At 48.3% G+C, this 14,938-nt stretch overlaps 1 protein-coding gene across 1 annotated transcript in view; it reads right to left on the reverse strand.

Annotated features, from left to right (window-relative positions):
* The window catches only part of MARCHF4 (membrane associated ring-CH-type finger 4), a 143,644-nt gene extending 133,561 nt beyond the window's left edge, over positions 1 to 10,083 (reverse strand). The window contains exon 1 of the mRNA XM_067570113.1: positions 9,607 to 10,083. Within this exon, the coding sequence (XP_067426214.1) occupies positions 9,607 to 10,083 (477 nt within the window). The remainder of the gene's footprint in view (positions 1 to 9,606) is intronic.
* Positions 10,084 to 14,938: the final 4,855 nt, after the last annotated feature.

Consider the following 14,938-nt stretch of genomic DNA (forward strand, 5'->3'; position numbering starts at 1 on the left):
AAAGACACCAACTGCCATCCTAACCCTGAAGGCCGAAGAGTACCTATCAACGACCCTAACGTGCAAATAAACGACCCTAAAGTACAGAAGGATCCACCCTGGGAACAAACAAAGTACAGAAATAAGAGAATGGTCATGCTTTCAATTAGCTGGTGATTAACAACTATCCTGAACCCAGAGGCAGCATCATAGACTTACATGAGAGCCCGCAAGTATAAAAGATGGGTGAAAACTTCGGGTCTCATTCTGCAATTGTCATCTTGGCGCACCGGATTCATGTTGGACAAAGGCCTGGCTCCCTCCTCGTGCCCAGCCTAGTTGGTCACTAGGCTGGCTCGAGCAACGCATAAAAGGACTGGTCATTATATCACACCAGCTTGCAGAACTTTATGAATGTGTGTGTGAATGTGATGGCTTTTTACTATTCTTACATGTACAGTAAACGTGGCACAGTGCCTTGTCCCCCTGAAGAAGATCCTGCTAGTCTTTTATTTCACAAGTATAACAAGGCTACCATGATCACATCAGACCTGTTCTACTCTCCCTCCATTGGCTTCCAATAGAATACCGAATAAGATTTAAGATCTCAGTCCCGATCTTAAAGATGCTCCATCGCATGGACCAAGCACATCTAAAAGAGCCCAAAGCTCCAAGAGAAAACCCATGATCAACAGTTCTGCTCCTCAGGCACAATGGAATTCTCTACAATAAGGGGAAAGCTTTTCTGTGCAGGAGACAGAGCTTTCTTGGGGGCTGATCCGTGGCTGTGGAACGAACTCCCCCTGGAACCAAGGACCATCCCAACCCTCATCACCTTCCACTCCAAGTGCAAGGCACCATTCTTTGACTTGCCTTCTCTCATAAACACAGAGGAACGTGTGTGTTAAAACACCCCAAAACTAAACCAGCCAACCAAACCAAACCACTGCATACACAATTCTCCCCCCTGGGGAGACGATAACAAAGAGAATGACCCACACATCTCCAATATTAGTCACATCACTTAATACACATCTATTTATCACAAATGGACATAAAAAACGGCAGATTTGTTCCTACAAGTGTAGTCAGTTCATGCTGTTTTTTCCTCACCTAGTTCGTCATTCTCTGTGGTTGACATCCTGATCATGCCCAATGTGACCAACTGTAAAGTCAGACTTGGAACTTCAGGTAAGGAGGGACCAGAGGAGCTAATAAAGTCTCAAGAACCAAGCACCCCATTTTCATGCAAATAGCCTCAGCAACAAAGCAGAGGAAAGATATGCAGTAAAACGATGTGGTGCAAGTGCCCGGCTTCTACTCTCTCCTTCAGTGATGTAAATCAGATGAGTTAAGAATCAGCCCTGGGAGATATGAAACAGATTTATTTTTCAGTGGCCACTATGGCGTATAGATGGTTTTGGCACAGTCCACAATGGACTGGTGTCCACATCAGCAAAACCACCTCACCAATTACACCAATTGTCTCCCTTTGGTGGTGGTCTCATCAGAGACCAAAGGCAGGTGAGCAGGCCATGGAGAGTGAACTGCGTCCTTAACCCTGACCTGTCACCCCTGTGAGCAAATAAAGGATTGTAGTCCCCGGCGTGGTAGTCCTCCAGCGTCCAGTTCACTCTAGAGTCTTTAATTACATCAAACAAAAGAGCATGATCTCTGGAATATTTTGTCTGCATTTCCTGAGTCTTCAGCTGCTTTCTAAGGGCAAAATCTTGAGAGGGACTGAGCACCTTAAAGTTCCCATGAAATCATTACGGGTATGCAGCATCCTTCTGGAGGCAGTTCATATCCAGCAGGACTGGGCCCTAGACCCTTGCCCATGCACCAGGATAAAAATGCAATCTTTATGCACGCATTCCCATTTCAAAGACTTTGAGTGGCATGCACTGTGCACACTGAGGGGATTATAATGCCATGAACTTTAACCGTTATGACTCACTCTACTGTTGCCACAGCCAAATGCAGTACTCCATCCTTGAGTGGAGCAGTGAAAGCATCAGCAGAGGCACAAAGCTATCAAGCCATGCCTCTTCATGAGAATGCGCCGACACTTGCCAGAGAGAGTAAATGTAATTACGTTTCAGTTGTACTAAGTGAAGAGAAGGTGCCATCTTTGCAAAAATAACAACTGATGAAGATATGGATGCAAAAAACTTGAGCAACGCGTCTTATGCTGTCACTAACTGACATCAGCTACCAGCGCAACCTGTTGCCTGGGGATGTTGTGATGGCCAGGACTATAACTGGGTTCAGAAAAGAATTAGATAAGCTCATGGAGGATAGGTCTGTCAGTGGCTAGTAGCCAAGATAGTCAGGGATACAACTCCATGCTCCAGATGGCCCTAAACTTCTGATTGCCAGAAGCTGGGACAACAGGGGATGGATCACTCAATAATTGCCCTGGTCTGTTCATTCCCTCTGAGGTCTTTGGCATTAGCCATTGCTGGAAGACAGACTGTTGGGCTAGATGGACCATTGGACTTATCCAGTATGGCCATTCTTATGGCCTGAAATTTCTGTCATAGTGCAGTGACATAAACACAGAACAGTTCCTAGAGGAAGCCTTTTGTGTGTGGGGAGGTGAAGGAGAACCAAGATTGCCGATTTACTGATGAAGGTAGCTATGAGCATCACAAGCAAAGGGAGAGGCTCCAAGGTCTCAACAACCTTAGAAGGTGGAAGCCCTGTCACCTGAGGCATTTAAAAGTCAACTTGACAAATGTACTTTACTCTTATTTGTAGGAGACCACTGCTGTGCACAGCACGGAAACAAACATGCATGATCACTTCCTTGCCACAAGGTGCTTACCCTCTAGGGCAGGGGTGGGCAACTTTAAGGTTGTAGAGGGCCACAGAATCCATGACAACCCTTTGGCAGGCCACAGAGAAAAACATTTAAGGTTGAGCCAGGTTTCTGAGGGGCGCAGTTTTCCCCATCAACTCCACCCCATGCCACCCAGTTCCAGTTACTGCCTCTCTGTTGACTGATTGTTTGGGACCAGGAAGCCAATCAGGTTCTCCTCCCTCCCCCAGCAGAGCCAGTGGGAAGGAGATAACCAGAGCTGGGTGGTGTGGGACAGAGCCAGAGCCTGTGTCCATGGAGAATGTGTCTGTCTCATTGGCAGAGGTGCGTCCCAACCCACGCACGGCCGGGGTGGAGCTGGCCACGATCAGATTGGTTGTGGGAGCTAGGAGCCAATGGGAAGGCAGCAGCCAGGGCCAGGTGGTGTTGGGCAAAGTCTCTCCCCTGCACGAGTGATGGAGAGGTTGTTGAGCCAATGAGCGGCGTGGCGACACCGCACATGAGCTCTTGCCCCCATACCCAGGTCCACTCCATGCCCCCTGCAACTCCTTTCACTCTGAGCACTGTGCTTGGTGCTCAGCTTTGGGTGGCCCAAATAAAATGACCTGGGGGACTGGATGCAGTCCCTGGGCCACCAGTTGCCCATCCCTGATCTGGAGATAGACTCCGTTTCTCTTGACTTTGGGGGCAGCTAGATCTAATTCTAAACTAAGGTCAAATTCTGAACTCTTTTCAGTTTCTACTCAGTACTTACACAAGCAAAGCTCCCACTGAAGCCAAAGAGAGTTCTGCCTGAGCAAGGAATTTGGGATTTGCTCCTGGGACAGGTACATTTATTACAGGCAATTAGTGGTAATGATCAGATGTAAAGGTAAGAGCAAACAGCTGCAGAGCAGATCCTGAAGAACAGAGGTATTGGGTGGATGAGCCAAGAAATCTTTTCCATCTCTGGCTTCTGGGAGTCTAAATCCACAAATCCAAACCCAGACGGATGGATGCAAACAACCCTAAGCTTCATTTAAACAGGAATGGCTGTCTTCCAGGGAATAGTATTCTTGCTACCACCAAGAAAATGAATCATGCAGAAACACGCAGATGAAAAGAATATGGACTGAGACCCAGGCTGGGAACACTCTGGTTATATGACTCAACACATCAGCTAACAAAACACAGATGTTAGGGTCAGTTTCAGCACAGTGTTAGAAAACAATGCTTTCTCTGCTCCTTTATTCTTTCTTTCCCCGCATTTCTCTCACACAGGCACCCACATTTCCCCCTTGCATATGATACTGATTTCAGAATTGTTCTTGTTTGCTCTCATTCATTGTCATGTCTCTGCTCTGAGCTTTGTAATGATTTTGTGCTGTATTTTCTCTGTTTCAACTTTATTTGGCTCTGGAAACTACAGGCCTGATTCAGCTCTCACATTGGTGTAAATCAGGAGTAAGTACACTGAAACCAGTGGAAAATCATTCCCAGAAGTCCTCTGTTTATCCAGAGGGCAGGTGTTGCACGGACACCAGAGCACCAACTTCTATATATGTTCCTCTGTCCCTCGATGTTGCTCTGATAGGACTGTCTCTAGAGTGGAGCCAACTCCATGAGCTGGTCGCTTGCTGGCTTCTCTGCTGAGTCTGCCAACTAGAAGGCTATGGTAGTCATGGTTTTTGTGACGTGTCCACCTATGCATCAGGAATTCAGCTCAGATCCCATTAACTCATTTCGTATATGCCATGGAACAGCTATCAGGGTAGCATCGTTCAATCATTACCAGAGAAGGGCGCAAACAGAATTTGTAACGTAGGAATTGCCAGACCTGGATCAGACCTGAGAACTGATTACACTTAATCCAGTATCCTGCCTCTGATGGTGGCCCATACTGGACGCTGCTGAGGACGGTGTAGGAACCCAGCAGCGAGCGGATGGGGAATTATCTGCCCCCCATCTAGGATTCCTCCTGATCTCTAATAGAGATTCACTTAAACTGTGAAACACAACATTTAATATTCCTTTCTAAAATGTTTTTATTACTCATGATGATCACTCTATCGTCCAATCCCTATTTGAAGCGTGTTCAATTCTTGACCTCAGTGACTTCCTGTGGCAGTGAGTTCCAGAGTCTGGTCACACATTTCCTGAAAAATATATTTCCTTGTATCTCTTTTGGATTTCCCACCTTTTAATTGCATTGACTGTCCCCTTACTCTTGTGTTAAACATTTGGTCTGAATCCAAACTACCCTGATGTCCCGAGGGGTTGGATATAGTGTTCCACTTTCACCTCTAGGCTAGTAGTTTGAATTTAGGTCAGTACTGGTTAGAGAGGGTCTGAAAGAGCCCGTTCTTCAATCCCACTTAGCCAACCCCAGTCCCGTTTCTATTTACCTTTCAAATCTCTCTGGCTAAAGACTTTCCCTTGAAGAAGCACAAAGTACAATTAAGCTGATAAACAAATGGAGAGTGCCAGCTAGAAAATATATGCAGTCATGATCCATTTGCTGGATCATTTGCAGGAAACCACATGGATTTCCAAATCTGATATAGGTTTGATTTTCTTTCTAGTGATATTTTATAATGTGCACCAAAATTGGGACTCTAGCACAGAGGAATTGTTTACCCACTGTTACATGTGCAATCACACTACCCCTTGATGTGAATGAGGCTTTTTATTCTGTCCACATTTTTTGCTGCCCTGCTTGGCTTGCTTCCAGTTTGGAGCCACACCTATGAAACACAGAGGAACATTTGTCACAGTAAAGCTCATCTTTAGTTTCTGTCTCTGGGAGAACTTTGCCGGTGAGCCAGGCAATGCTCAGCGAAACTGTCCATAAAGCAAAGCAGAAGAAAATATTCAAAGACCCTTCCCTCCCGCCCGCTACCTCTTGTGCTCACATTTTGTGGTTCACAGCTTCAAAACTGATGCAATGGGCCAGGGTCTCTCCTCAGTTAGACCAATCAAAACCAGAATAACTCCACGGAAGTTGGTGGAATAACCATGATCAGAATCCGGCCTGAGAGCTTTTACTAGTTAAGCCACATCTTTCAATAAAAGCAATCACCTTTCTAACAGCCAGCCTTGATTATAACAAACACTACCCTTCCAGCACCAGAATTTGTTACTTTGACATTTTATTCACCTGGTCATCTGCTCCATGCTTTCTTTGTATTAGTGGTTTCTTTCAACGAACCAGCAAGTATCAAGACATTTTTACACTAAAGAGCTTTTCTCCTTACTAAATTCCCACAACGTATTTTAATGAAAGAATCAGCTTACACATAAGAGCCACAAACACAGAAGGAGCTTAAGATACAAGTAACTCTGTAGCCTGAGACCTCCCACGTATTGGACCATCATAAATTTAAAGTGGAAATCCCCACAGACTTTGTTTTGCATTAGATGTTACATAAAACCTACTTGAGAAGCCAGATTAGTAGGGAACTCTGTTTTTGTTGGCGTCGTTTTTAAATAAAGAAAATTAAAATGGGATTAAAACATCTTTTGGAGTCTCATCTTCACTATGTGAAAATATGTCTAGAATGCCTAAAAGTCCATTTATAATGATGGTTTTGCTCTGAACAAATCATAAAGTGTAAAGCAGCCCCGCAAAATTCTATTTGTCCATTCCTCTCTGGAGCAATTGTTTCATATTTTTGTTCGGTTTGATCATTGTCATCAGTTGTCACCTGGCAATTAAAGTTTGTTCCCAGGCTGGTAAAATCACATGACAGGGTTACTTTGCAGGGTTGGTATAAGAGAATGTGCGTTCATCACTGTCGTTACACATGTCGTTCCAAGGGTCCAAATCTTGAAAGGACCTTCTTGAGTTGTTATACAGGCAAATCGACAGCTGTCTGCCTGAGTCAAGGCTGAACAAAAACTGAATAAGGACCTCAGGGTTTGGCCCAATGGGAGTTTAACCGGAATAGGGACTGAATAACAACAGAGGAGCTGAATCAGATTTCAGTCATACTGGTAAAACTCTGGATTAGCTTCATTGACGTCAAAGAGTTAGTCTGAATTTACACTGGTGAAACTGGGGTTAGAACCTGGCTCTGAGTTAAGGACTTCAGGATTTGGCCCTGTACATCTGGGCCAAATTCTGCCAACCGCATTGACAATGAGTAGTGCCTAACTCCACAAGAAAGCCCACTGAAGAAAATGAGACTACGTGTAGAATAAGGTACTGCTCAGTGTAAGGGTGGCAGAATCGAGCCCTAAGTAGCCATATTATAACAAAGTCAGAGGATTTGAGAAGCAAAATAAGAGAGTAGTGATGAAACTATTTTCCCTTCTGGTCACATCTGCTCACTTTTCCACTTTGGTAGACTGGCAGATGGTCAACAAATAGCCTCACATTAAAATGCAACATACAGAGATTTTAAAGTGTAAAAATAAACATGCCATTATTTTAAAGGACTCATATTCTCCAAGGTAGCTAGTCACCTCGATTTTTACTCTACTTAGAATCTATTTGCTCACACAAACAAACGAGACACAAATGAGCATACCACCAGAGGCTGCAAGATGCTGGCACCTTTATTGGTCTAGGCAGGAAGAGGAACATAATAACACTATCATCTTCAGCATAGCCATGTAGCAGTGGGTTACCATACCAGAGGCAAAGCTACCAAAAATAAGGAGAGAATGGGGCAAAATCTGGTTTAATCGCGCTTTGGATTTGATCTATCATCTTACAGACCCCAAGATCTCTGCCTTAGGGCCAGATCCTGCAGCTGGTGCAAGCCGAGTTTACATTGCAGTCAATGAGGCTATTGTGAGTAAAGCCTACTTACTTGTTAGAGTTACAGGATCAAGCCTTCGTTCAGGCTTCTTTCCTATGGTGTTTAACTGTTTTACACCACCTCTGAATGTTGCCCATGTACTAAATGCATCAAAATTACTAGGCTAAAAATACTTGATCTACTTTTAATCATTTGTAGTTTGAAGGAAATGGAGTGAAAAAATGGCTCAAAGTGGTGTTTTATTTCTGATTGCCTTGGATCTGTTTCATTTTCTTGTGCATCACCCCAGGCACTTGTTGGGGGGGGGGGGGGGATGGGACTTCTTTGGCCCACTATTAACATAGACCAAGGAACATTTTTGGGTAGCACTTTCAGCATGTATAATCTCACACAATGGCTTTATTCAAAGGTTAGTGCAGTCTGACCTGTATAATAGTGGTTCTGAAACTGTGGGCTGGGGCCCAGGGTAATCTGCACCATATTTGCTGGTGTTCCACAGGGAACTGTCTGGTCACATGGTGTTGATTCCTACTATGTTTTTACAGCGGCTAAATCGTGTTTTAAAAAGCTAACAATGCATTTAATGTTTGCTATCACTTTTTCTGGTAAGCAATTGCTATTGTTGCCACGGGGATTTTATATGCTTGCAGATGAGGAGGGAAAGGTCCATAGGCAGAAAAATAATCTCTTTATTAAGTGGTCTACACTATGAAAAAAAGTTTGAGAATTCCTGTTATGCAATATAAAATGGCTCGGAATGTCTCCAGCAAGGAACCTCTAGAAAGTTATTGCTCTCTAGCCAGCTGCACCTTAAAACTGCTCCTCTGTCAAGTCCGCAGTTTTATTTTTAAGTTTTGAAGTGTCTGTTAAACCCTAACAGGACTTTTATGCAATGGAGATCTTTCCCCGTAGGTCTCCTTTGGGTGATCTTAAAGCCATTATCCATTTTTAGACAGTGGTATAGTAATTAAATAGATCCAGGCATCTTTCATGTATTGAGGGGTATTTTTAATTAAGTGAGACTTTGAACAACATGGCTTTATCTGGGCTAGAAGGATTCCGTATAAGCCAGGTTTTCCTGGATACATCAAGTATTCTCTCTGACGCTGTAGGAAAGCGTTCAGACCTTGCTCCAGACTTGACATTTCTCTTTTTAAAAGTCCTAGACCAAGCTGCAAACCACAAAACCAACAGAAAGTGCCATTTGCCAATCCAGAGACCAACCAAAGGGTCATCAATGAAGCATGGAGAGCGCTGGGGATATTTTGATGTAAGCCTTTGAATGTAACATCTGCAGGTCTAGGTTTTAAAATGTCCACAGCACAAATGTCACTAAACAAAACTGATAGGTACATACCATTGCCACACCTCGAAGACTGAATAGAGAAACCTTAAACCATTAGCACTAGACCATTCCTGGCACCTTCACAATTGCATGTCTCACCAACTCCAGTGAATGAGAACCAGAGCTGAACTGAATTCAACTGCCCTTCTTTTCCAAACCTTTCCCAAGGTGTGACCTTAAATCCCAGAGACCAACATGCAGTAAAACCAAGTCTTTTAGCTCTGGGCCTGTCAGTGTGCTGTGTCCCTGCCCGGTTGGTGTGTGGTGTCTCTGTGAGTGAGTTACCCCTTGTCCTTTTGTGTGTCATCTGAATGTGCAGCGTGGTCTGTTGGCGTTTGTGGCTGTGAGTTCTGGCTCCACGCATGTGTGCGCGGTGTCCGTTTGTGCAACCCTGGGTGTGAGCATTTGTGGATTGCGTCCCTTCCTCTGTGGGCACAAGCCCGCCTTGTGGCTAGTTGTGTCTCTGCCTTTGTCTCTCCTGACAAAGCCGCCAAGAAAGAGCGTTTTAGACTCAAGACCCTTCACCAAACCACCCCCCCCCCAAAAAAAAAACCCCCACACAACCCAAGAGAAAATCAAAACCACCCTCCTCCAAAGAGCAACCCCAGCTTAGCGGGGAGCCGCTTGGAGCGCCGGGGAAGGCGGTGGGCTGCGTCTACACGCAGACACACGTGTGCCCCCTGGCTCGCACGGCTGGGGAAGTTTGCTCGCTGGCTCACCTGCTCGGGGCCCTGGAAGCAGATCCTGCAGAGCGGGGTCCGCATGCCGCTGTCCAGGCTGCTGCCCAGCGAGTATCTGTCCTCCGCCTTCCCTTTGCCCAAGTCCTCCGAGGAAGCGCTGGTCGTGGCGGAGGCGAAGGGCTCGCCGGCCGGGCTGCTCCACTCCTCGTCGGGCGGGCTGGGCGGGCCGCCCCCCCCTGCGGCCGGCGCCCTCCAGGCCCTCCCTCGCCCCCCATGCAGGGTGTTGTTGTTGGCCGCCTGCGAGCCCAGCAGCTGGTCTCCGCTGTTCATGGAGAGGGGAGGCGGGGGCGAGGGCGGCGGGGGCGCAGGGGGTCTCCGGAGCAGGAAGACCTTCAGGTCATTGAACAGCATGCGGCAGCGGCATTTGAGGAGGCTCTGGTGGCGCAACATCTGTCTGGGACTCAGCAATCCGCAGCAGCAGCGCCGTGCACCGAGCGCACCGCTGGGTATTAACATGTGCCTTCCCTTGGCAGGCAGGGGCGGGGGGGAAAGACGGGCCAGCGGGGGGGATCCGGGAGCCAGGGGGCGGCTTGGCTAATTTCACTCTTCCCCCCCCCCACCCACAAAAAAAAACAACTGTGAGTTTTGGTTTCTAAAAACAAAAACTGGGTCTGGAGGAAGATCTGGTTCGATGCAGGGCAGCCCGCGGAGCTTTAACCCCCCCTCTGCCCTCCCTAGAAACACACCCCGAGAAACACGGGGGCTACTGGCAAGTCCCAACTCCTGATCCTGTCAGAAAAGGGGGGTGGGGGGCGCGTCTCCAGCGGGGGTGGGGCAGGGAGGGGCGGGCGCCTGTCCCCGCGGTGCTCGGCATGGCCGGTGCTTTGCATCGGGGGCTTCACACGGTCCCGAAAGGCGGCGGCGGCGGCAGCATCCCCAGCAGCGAGGGTAGCAGGTGGAGAACCGGGGCTTGCTGGTCCGGTGCTCAGAACTGCCCCGGCCCTTCCCGCGAGCCGGGGGTGCAGACCCCCCCCCGGCCTGTCACACGCAGCTGCGGCCGGCGGCTCCCCCGCGGTGTAGTTACAAACAGCGGCAGTGCTGGAGGAAATGATCAGCCTCCGACGAGTTCATCCCCCCGCAGCATCTTCTTGGCTTCCCGCCGCTCCGCTCGGCTCCGGCAGGGTCTGGACCACACCGAGGGGAGGGAACCGGCCGGGCGGGGAGCCGCGTTCTCCCTTAGCTGGGCTACACGCGCCCCGACCGCCGAGCCGAGCCTGTCACTGACCGAGCCCAGGCGGGCTCCACACGGCCACGGTGCCTTCCCCCCGGCATCAGAGGCGGGGGCAGCCCGCACAGCCCCGGGCCGCGCCCGGCGAGGAGGCGGCGGCGGTCTCCGTCTGATGCGCGGGGCCAGGCTCCCTCCTCGTCTCCGCCGCTCGGCCCGGCTGCATGGTCCTCCCCGCCGCTGCCTGCTGCGCTCGCCCTCAGCGGCGCCGACATCCAACCATGGCCCGTCTCTCCGGCCCCGATCCTCCCCTCCCGCGGCGACACAACGCCCCAGCCAGACACACACACACACACACACACCGGGAGGCGCGGGGTTGTTGTGCCTGCACCGAGCTGTGTGTGTGTGTGTGTGTGTGTGTGTGTCCCTCTCTCAGCAGCCTCCTCCCAGCGCAGGGGTGATGCTGCTGTTGCTACCTCGCCTGGGATGCAATGTTGGGGGGGGGGGGGGGGGGGGGCCGACGGGGGGTTGCGTGCCGCGCCAATGGGGATTGTGAGGAGGGGAGGGGGCGGGACGTGGGTCTCTCTCCTCCCCTCCGCCCTCCTGGGGGGGGGAACAAATCTAAAGCAAAAAGCAAAAGAAGGAGGGAGGAATAGCTGCAAGAATTCCGGCGGCCCGAGCCTCTGGCACCCTCTGCCTGGGCTCCCAGCAAACCTTCCTGGGTAGCAGAAGCGCCGAAGGATGCTGGCTGGGTGGGAAGCGTGTCTGGGAACCCGCCGGCTCCTGGAGCAGCAGCAGGGGAGGAGGAGAAAAGGGGCTTGGCCAGGGCTGCTGCAATTTCAGCACCAGCCGCCTCTGGACAGCTCCCTCCCCGGCTGGCGCGTCAGGCGCTTGGGGGACTGACGCAACCAGGCCGGGGAAGGGAGCTGGGATGGAGACAGGGAGGAGAGAGAGAGATGGGGCTGCTGAGAATTCAGCCGCCTGCCGTGTTGGCCTCCGAGCTGCACGGCGCTCAGTGATTCGTTCCCGGAGGTATTATTCTGGTGTGGTGGGGTTAGTGGGTTCACACGGCCCGTCTGTGGGTGTGTAAGTGTCCGGGGGTGTGGGTCTGAACTTGTGTGTGTGTGTAGAAATGTGTGTCTGAACATGGAGTGGGGAGGTGTATGTCTATGACTGTCTCTGTGTGTATGAATGTCTGGCTGTGTGTGTGTGTGCGTGAACGAATGTCTGTGTGTGGATCTGTGTGTGGATCAGTGTCTAGGTATCACCTGTGTGTCTGTGTACGCATGCCTGTGTCTATGTCTGATGTGTGTCAGCAGTTATACGTCTGTGTGTCTTTGTGTCTGTATATACATAGCTCCCAAGTGACAGCAATTTTGAACTCTGGCTTTCATGAACCCTGCAAAACACAGAGCAAAAACAACTAGTGACACAGGGTATGATCACCTCTCGGAAAGCACGCAATATACAGAATTAATTCCTCCTGAAAAGGAATGAATGAAGAGGGCGTGGAATCAGATCATTCTTAAATAACTAGAAAATCATGTGTCTCAAGATGTGAAGAAAACCATCTTGTTGGAGTCTAAAATCAAGGTGTATATTACATGTGATAGATTTATTCTGTAACAGTTGTTCATTTCAGAGAATTTCAAGATGAAAAAATTCCACTGACAAACTTTTCCCTAGCAGATTAATTAGTTGCAGAGGATTTCACAGCTTAACAGGTATGATAATCAATATTTTTCATTTCACGCCGGGAGGGTTTGCGCATTAATAGATTTATTCTTTCCAATTGTGTTGTTATTTTTAAGTATACTTTACCACGGAACACAAGTTCTGTGCAGGCTGGTGCAGAGTAAATTCATTTGAGCTCATCTTTCTATCAGGTAGTTGCTGGAGATAATTGACAAGAATGGCAATAAAATGTGTAGTTTTATAGTCTCTGCTTTATCTGCCTGGAAAGCTTTAAATGAGACTGCTGGCTCGACAGCAATGGACACTGAAGGCCATCAGCTATCCACCTTCCAAGTGCATCGATTGCAGCAGCAGTGATAATTTTACGCCATGTTGTCCCACCAATGGGCATCCACCCAGACACGGAGAGACCACCTATAAAGGAGAGAGGGAAGATAGCTGTCCACTGAGATTCAGTGTTTGACTTCACTACTGAAGCCATGAACAAAGGTGGTAGTTTTGATGTGGACAAGAAGGGTCAAAGTCTTGCATAATTTAGAGATTTACAACCTGCACAAGTCCATTGGAGTCAACGGAATGACTCATTTCACAGGCCACTGAACAGCTGTTGGATGAAAATGACTTTTGGTGACTACAGACGATGCCTGGATTTGAACCTGTGTCTGACAGTTTTGGTATCTCAATCACCCCTCTCCCCCCCCACCCCACTTTGGTTCTTCCACCTACTCAACAAGGTGTTCACAAACAACAGGAGAAGGAAAGACAATACTACTTTATTGTGATTACAAGGCTTGTGAAACCTTTGGTAACCCTCGGCAGATCCTCTAGCCACTCCTTGCATAGAACCGCCTTGTAATGAGGGGGCGTGGTCTCTCTCAGAGATGGACAGGGAAGGATCCCCGCCTGTCTCTCGGTGGGTGGAGCCAGGAGCAGATGGGTGGGACAGGAAGGGGAAGTATAAAAGGGGAGCCCTCTAGCTCGGCAGGGCTGGAGCTGCCAGACGAGAAGGACGTCTTCCCCTGCATCGTTGGTGCCCAAGCCAACCGCTGCAGTGCCGAGGACCCGGAGGAGCTGCTGGAGGTGCCTGCCGCCTGGGGCACCAAGGAGCCACCAGAATTGCCGGCTGCTTGGGATGCCAAGGGGCTATTGGGGTTACCATTTGCTGTTTTCACCCTGCTTCTGAGCCCCTAGACTGTTGGTGCTGACCTTCTGCCTGAGGGCCCGGGGCCATAGACTGCTTGTTTGCTCTGTCCCTGCCGGAAGGGCCAGGGCCCTTGAACGATATCATTTCCCTCCTTTGAGCTTTTGCCCCTACCAAAGTGCCATAGCGAGTGACCAGATGGACAAGGAAGGATGGCCCAATGCCTTACACACCTCCATCAACTGGGTTTCAATACTTACAACTGATAGGGAAAGAATACCAATGTCCCTCAAAGGTTATACTGGGCCCTGGACAGGGATCTGAGACTGCCTCCTTTGGAATAAGACTAATAAATGAGTAAATGGTAGCACCACAATCAGTAGAGTATCCTATAGTATTACCTAATTAAGAAGAGAGCAAAGCCGATTATTCACTACAGCAGAATGAAAACAGCAGATGCAATTAATTTGCAGCAAATAAATTACACATCAAAATGCTGTAAAGTTAAAGCATTCATCACCGTGGTCTGCCTTGCCTTTCAAAAGCAAGTCTTTTTCAGTGGAACAAATTGCCCTTCCAGGACCTCCAAAAGGATATTAAGGCTTCTGTGAATTTCAAATCTTCCTAATAGGGTTATTGGATAAAAATAATGTAAAGTGCTTTATAGAGCCTTTCTGAGCTCCAGACAGACTGGTGAGAGATTGGCTTCTCCAGGCCTGCATCCCAGAATGACTCTCCATCTCCTTCCCTTTACTGCCCTATTCAATTGCTTTAATGCCACCAACATTTTCAGAATGACTGCATCAATAATGGAAATGAAGCAAACCCAACAAGCTGGTAATAATAATCTCAGACTTTGCGGTTATAAAGTGGCTATCGTCTTTTCCCCCCTGCAAGCTTATCAAGAGGAGCATTTATGGACAGTCCTTTATATTGTATCATGCATTTTAATGTACGAGCGAGGCACCTGGAGCGTATAGATATTTTTATAAATATGAAGAAATAAATAAAGCAAATACTAAATCTGAAGCTCTCAGAATACTTTAAAAAGACAGACATGCGCTATTATCACTGTTTTACAAATGGGGAGAAAAGAGGTTGTAATGGGGTACACTGGCCCTTTAAGAATAAAGGAGGCCAGAAGACCCCGTTCCAGATGTTGGAATGAACAATGGCTCAGAAAATGGCCTGGAAGTGAGCGCAGGTAATTAGGAGTTGGATGAGGGGGAAAAACCCAAAGATATTGTCTAGGTTGGACATTAGGAAAAAGTTTTTCACTGGGAGAGTGGTGAAGCACTGGAATGGGTTAC

Source organism: Emydura macquarii, unplaced genomic scaffold (assembly GCF_026122565.2).
Source record: "Emydura macquarii macquarii isolate MOO-44397 ecotype Brisbane River unplaced genomic scaffold, CSIRO-AGI_Emac_v2 contig_2988, whole genome shotgun sequence".
NCBI classification, from domain to species: domain Eukaryota; kingdom Metazoa; phylum Chordata; order Testudines; family Chelidae; genus Emydura; species Emydura macquarii.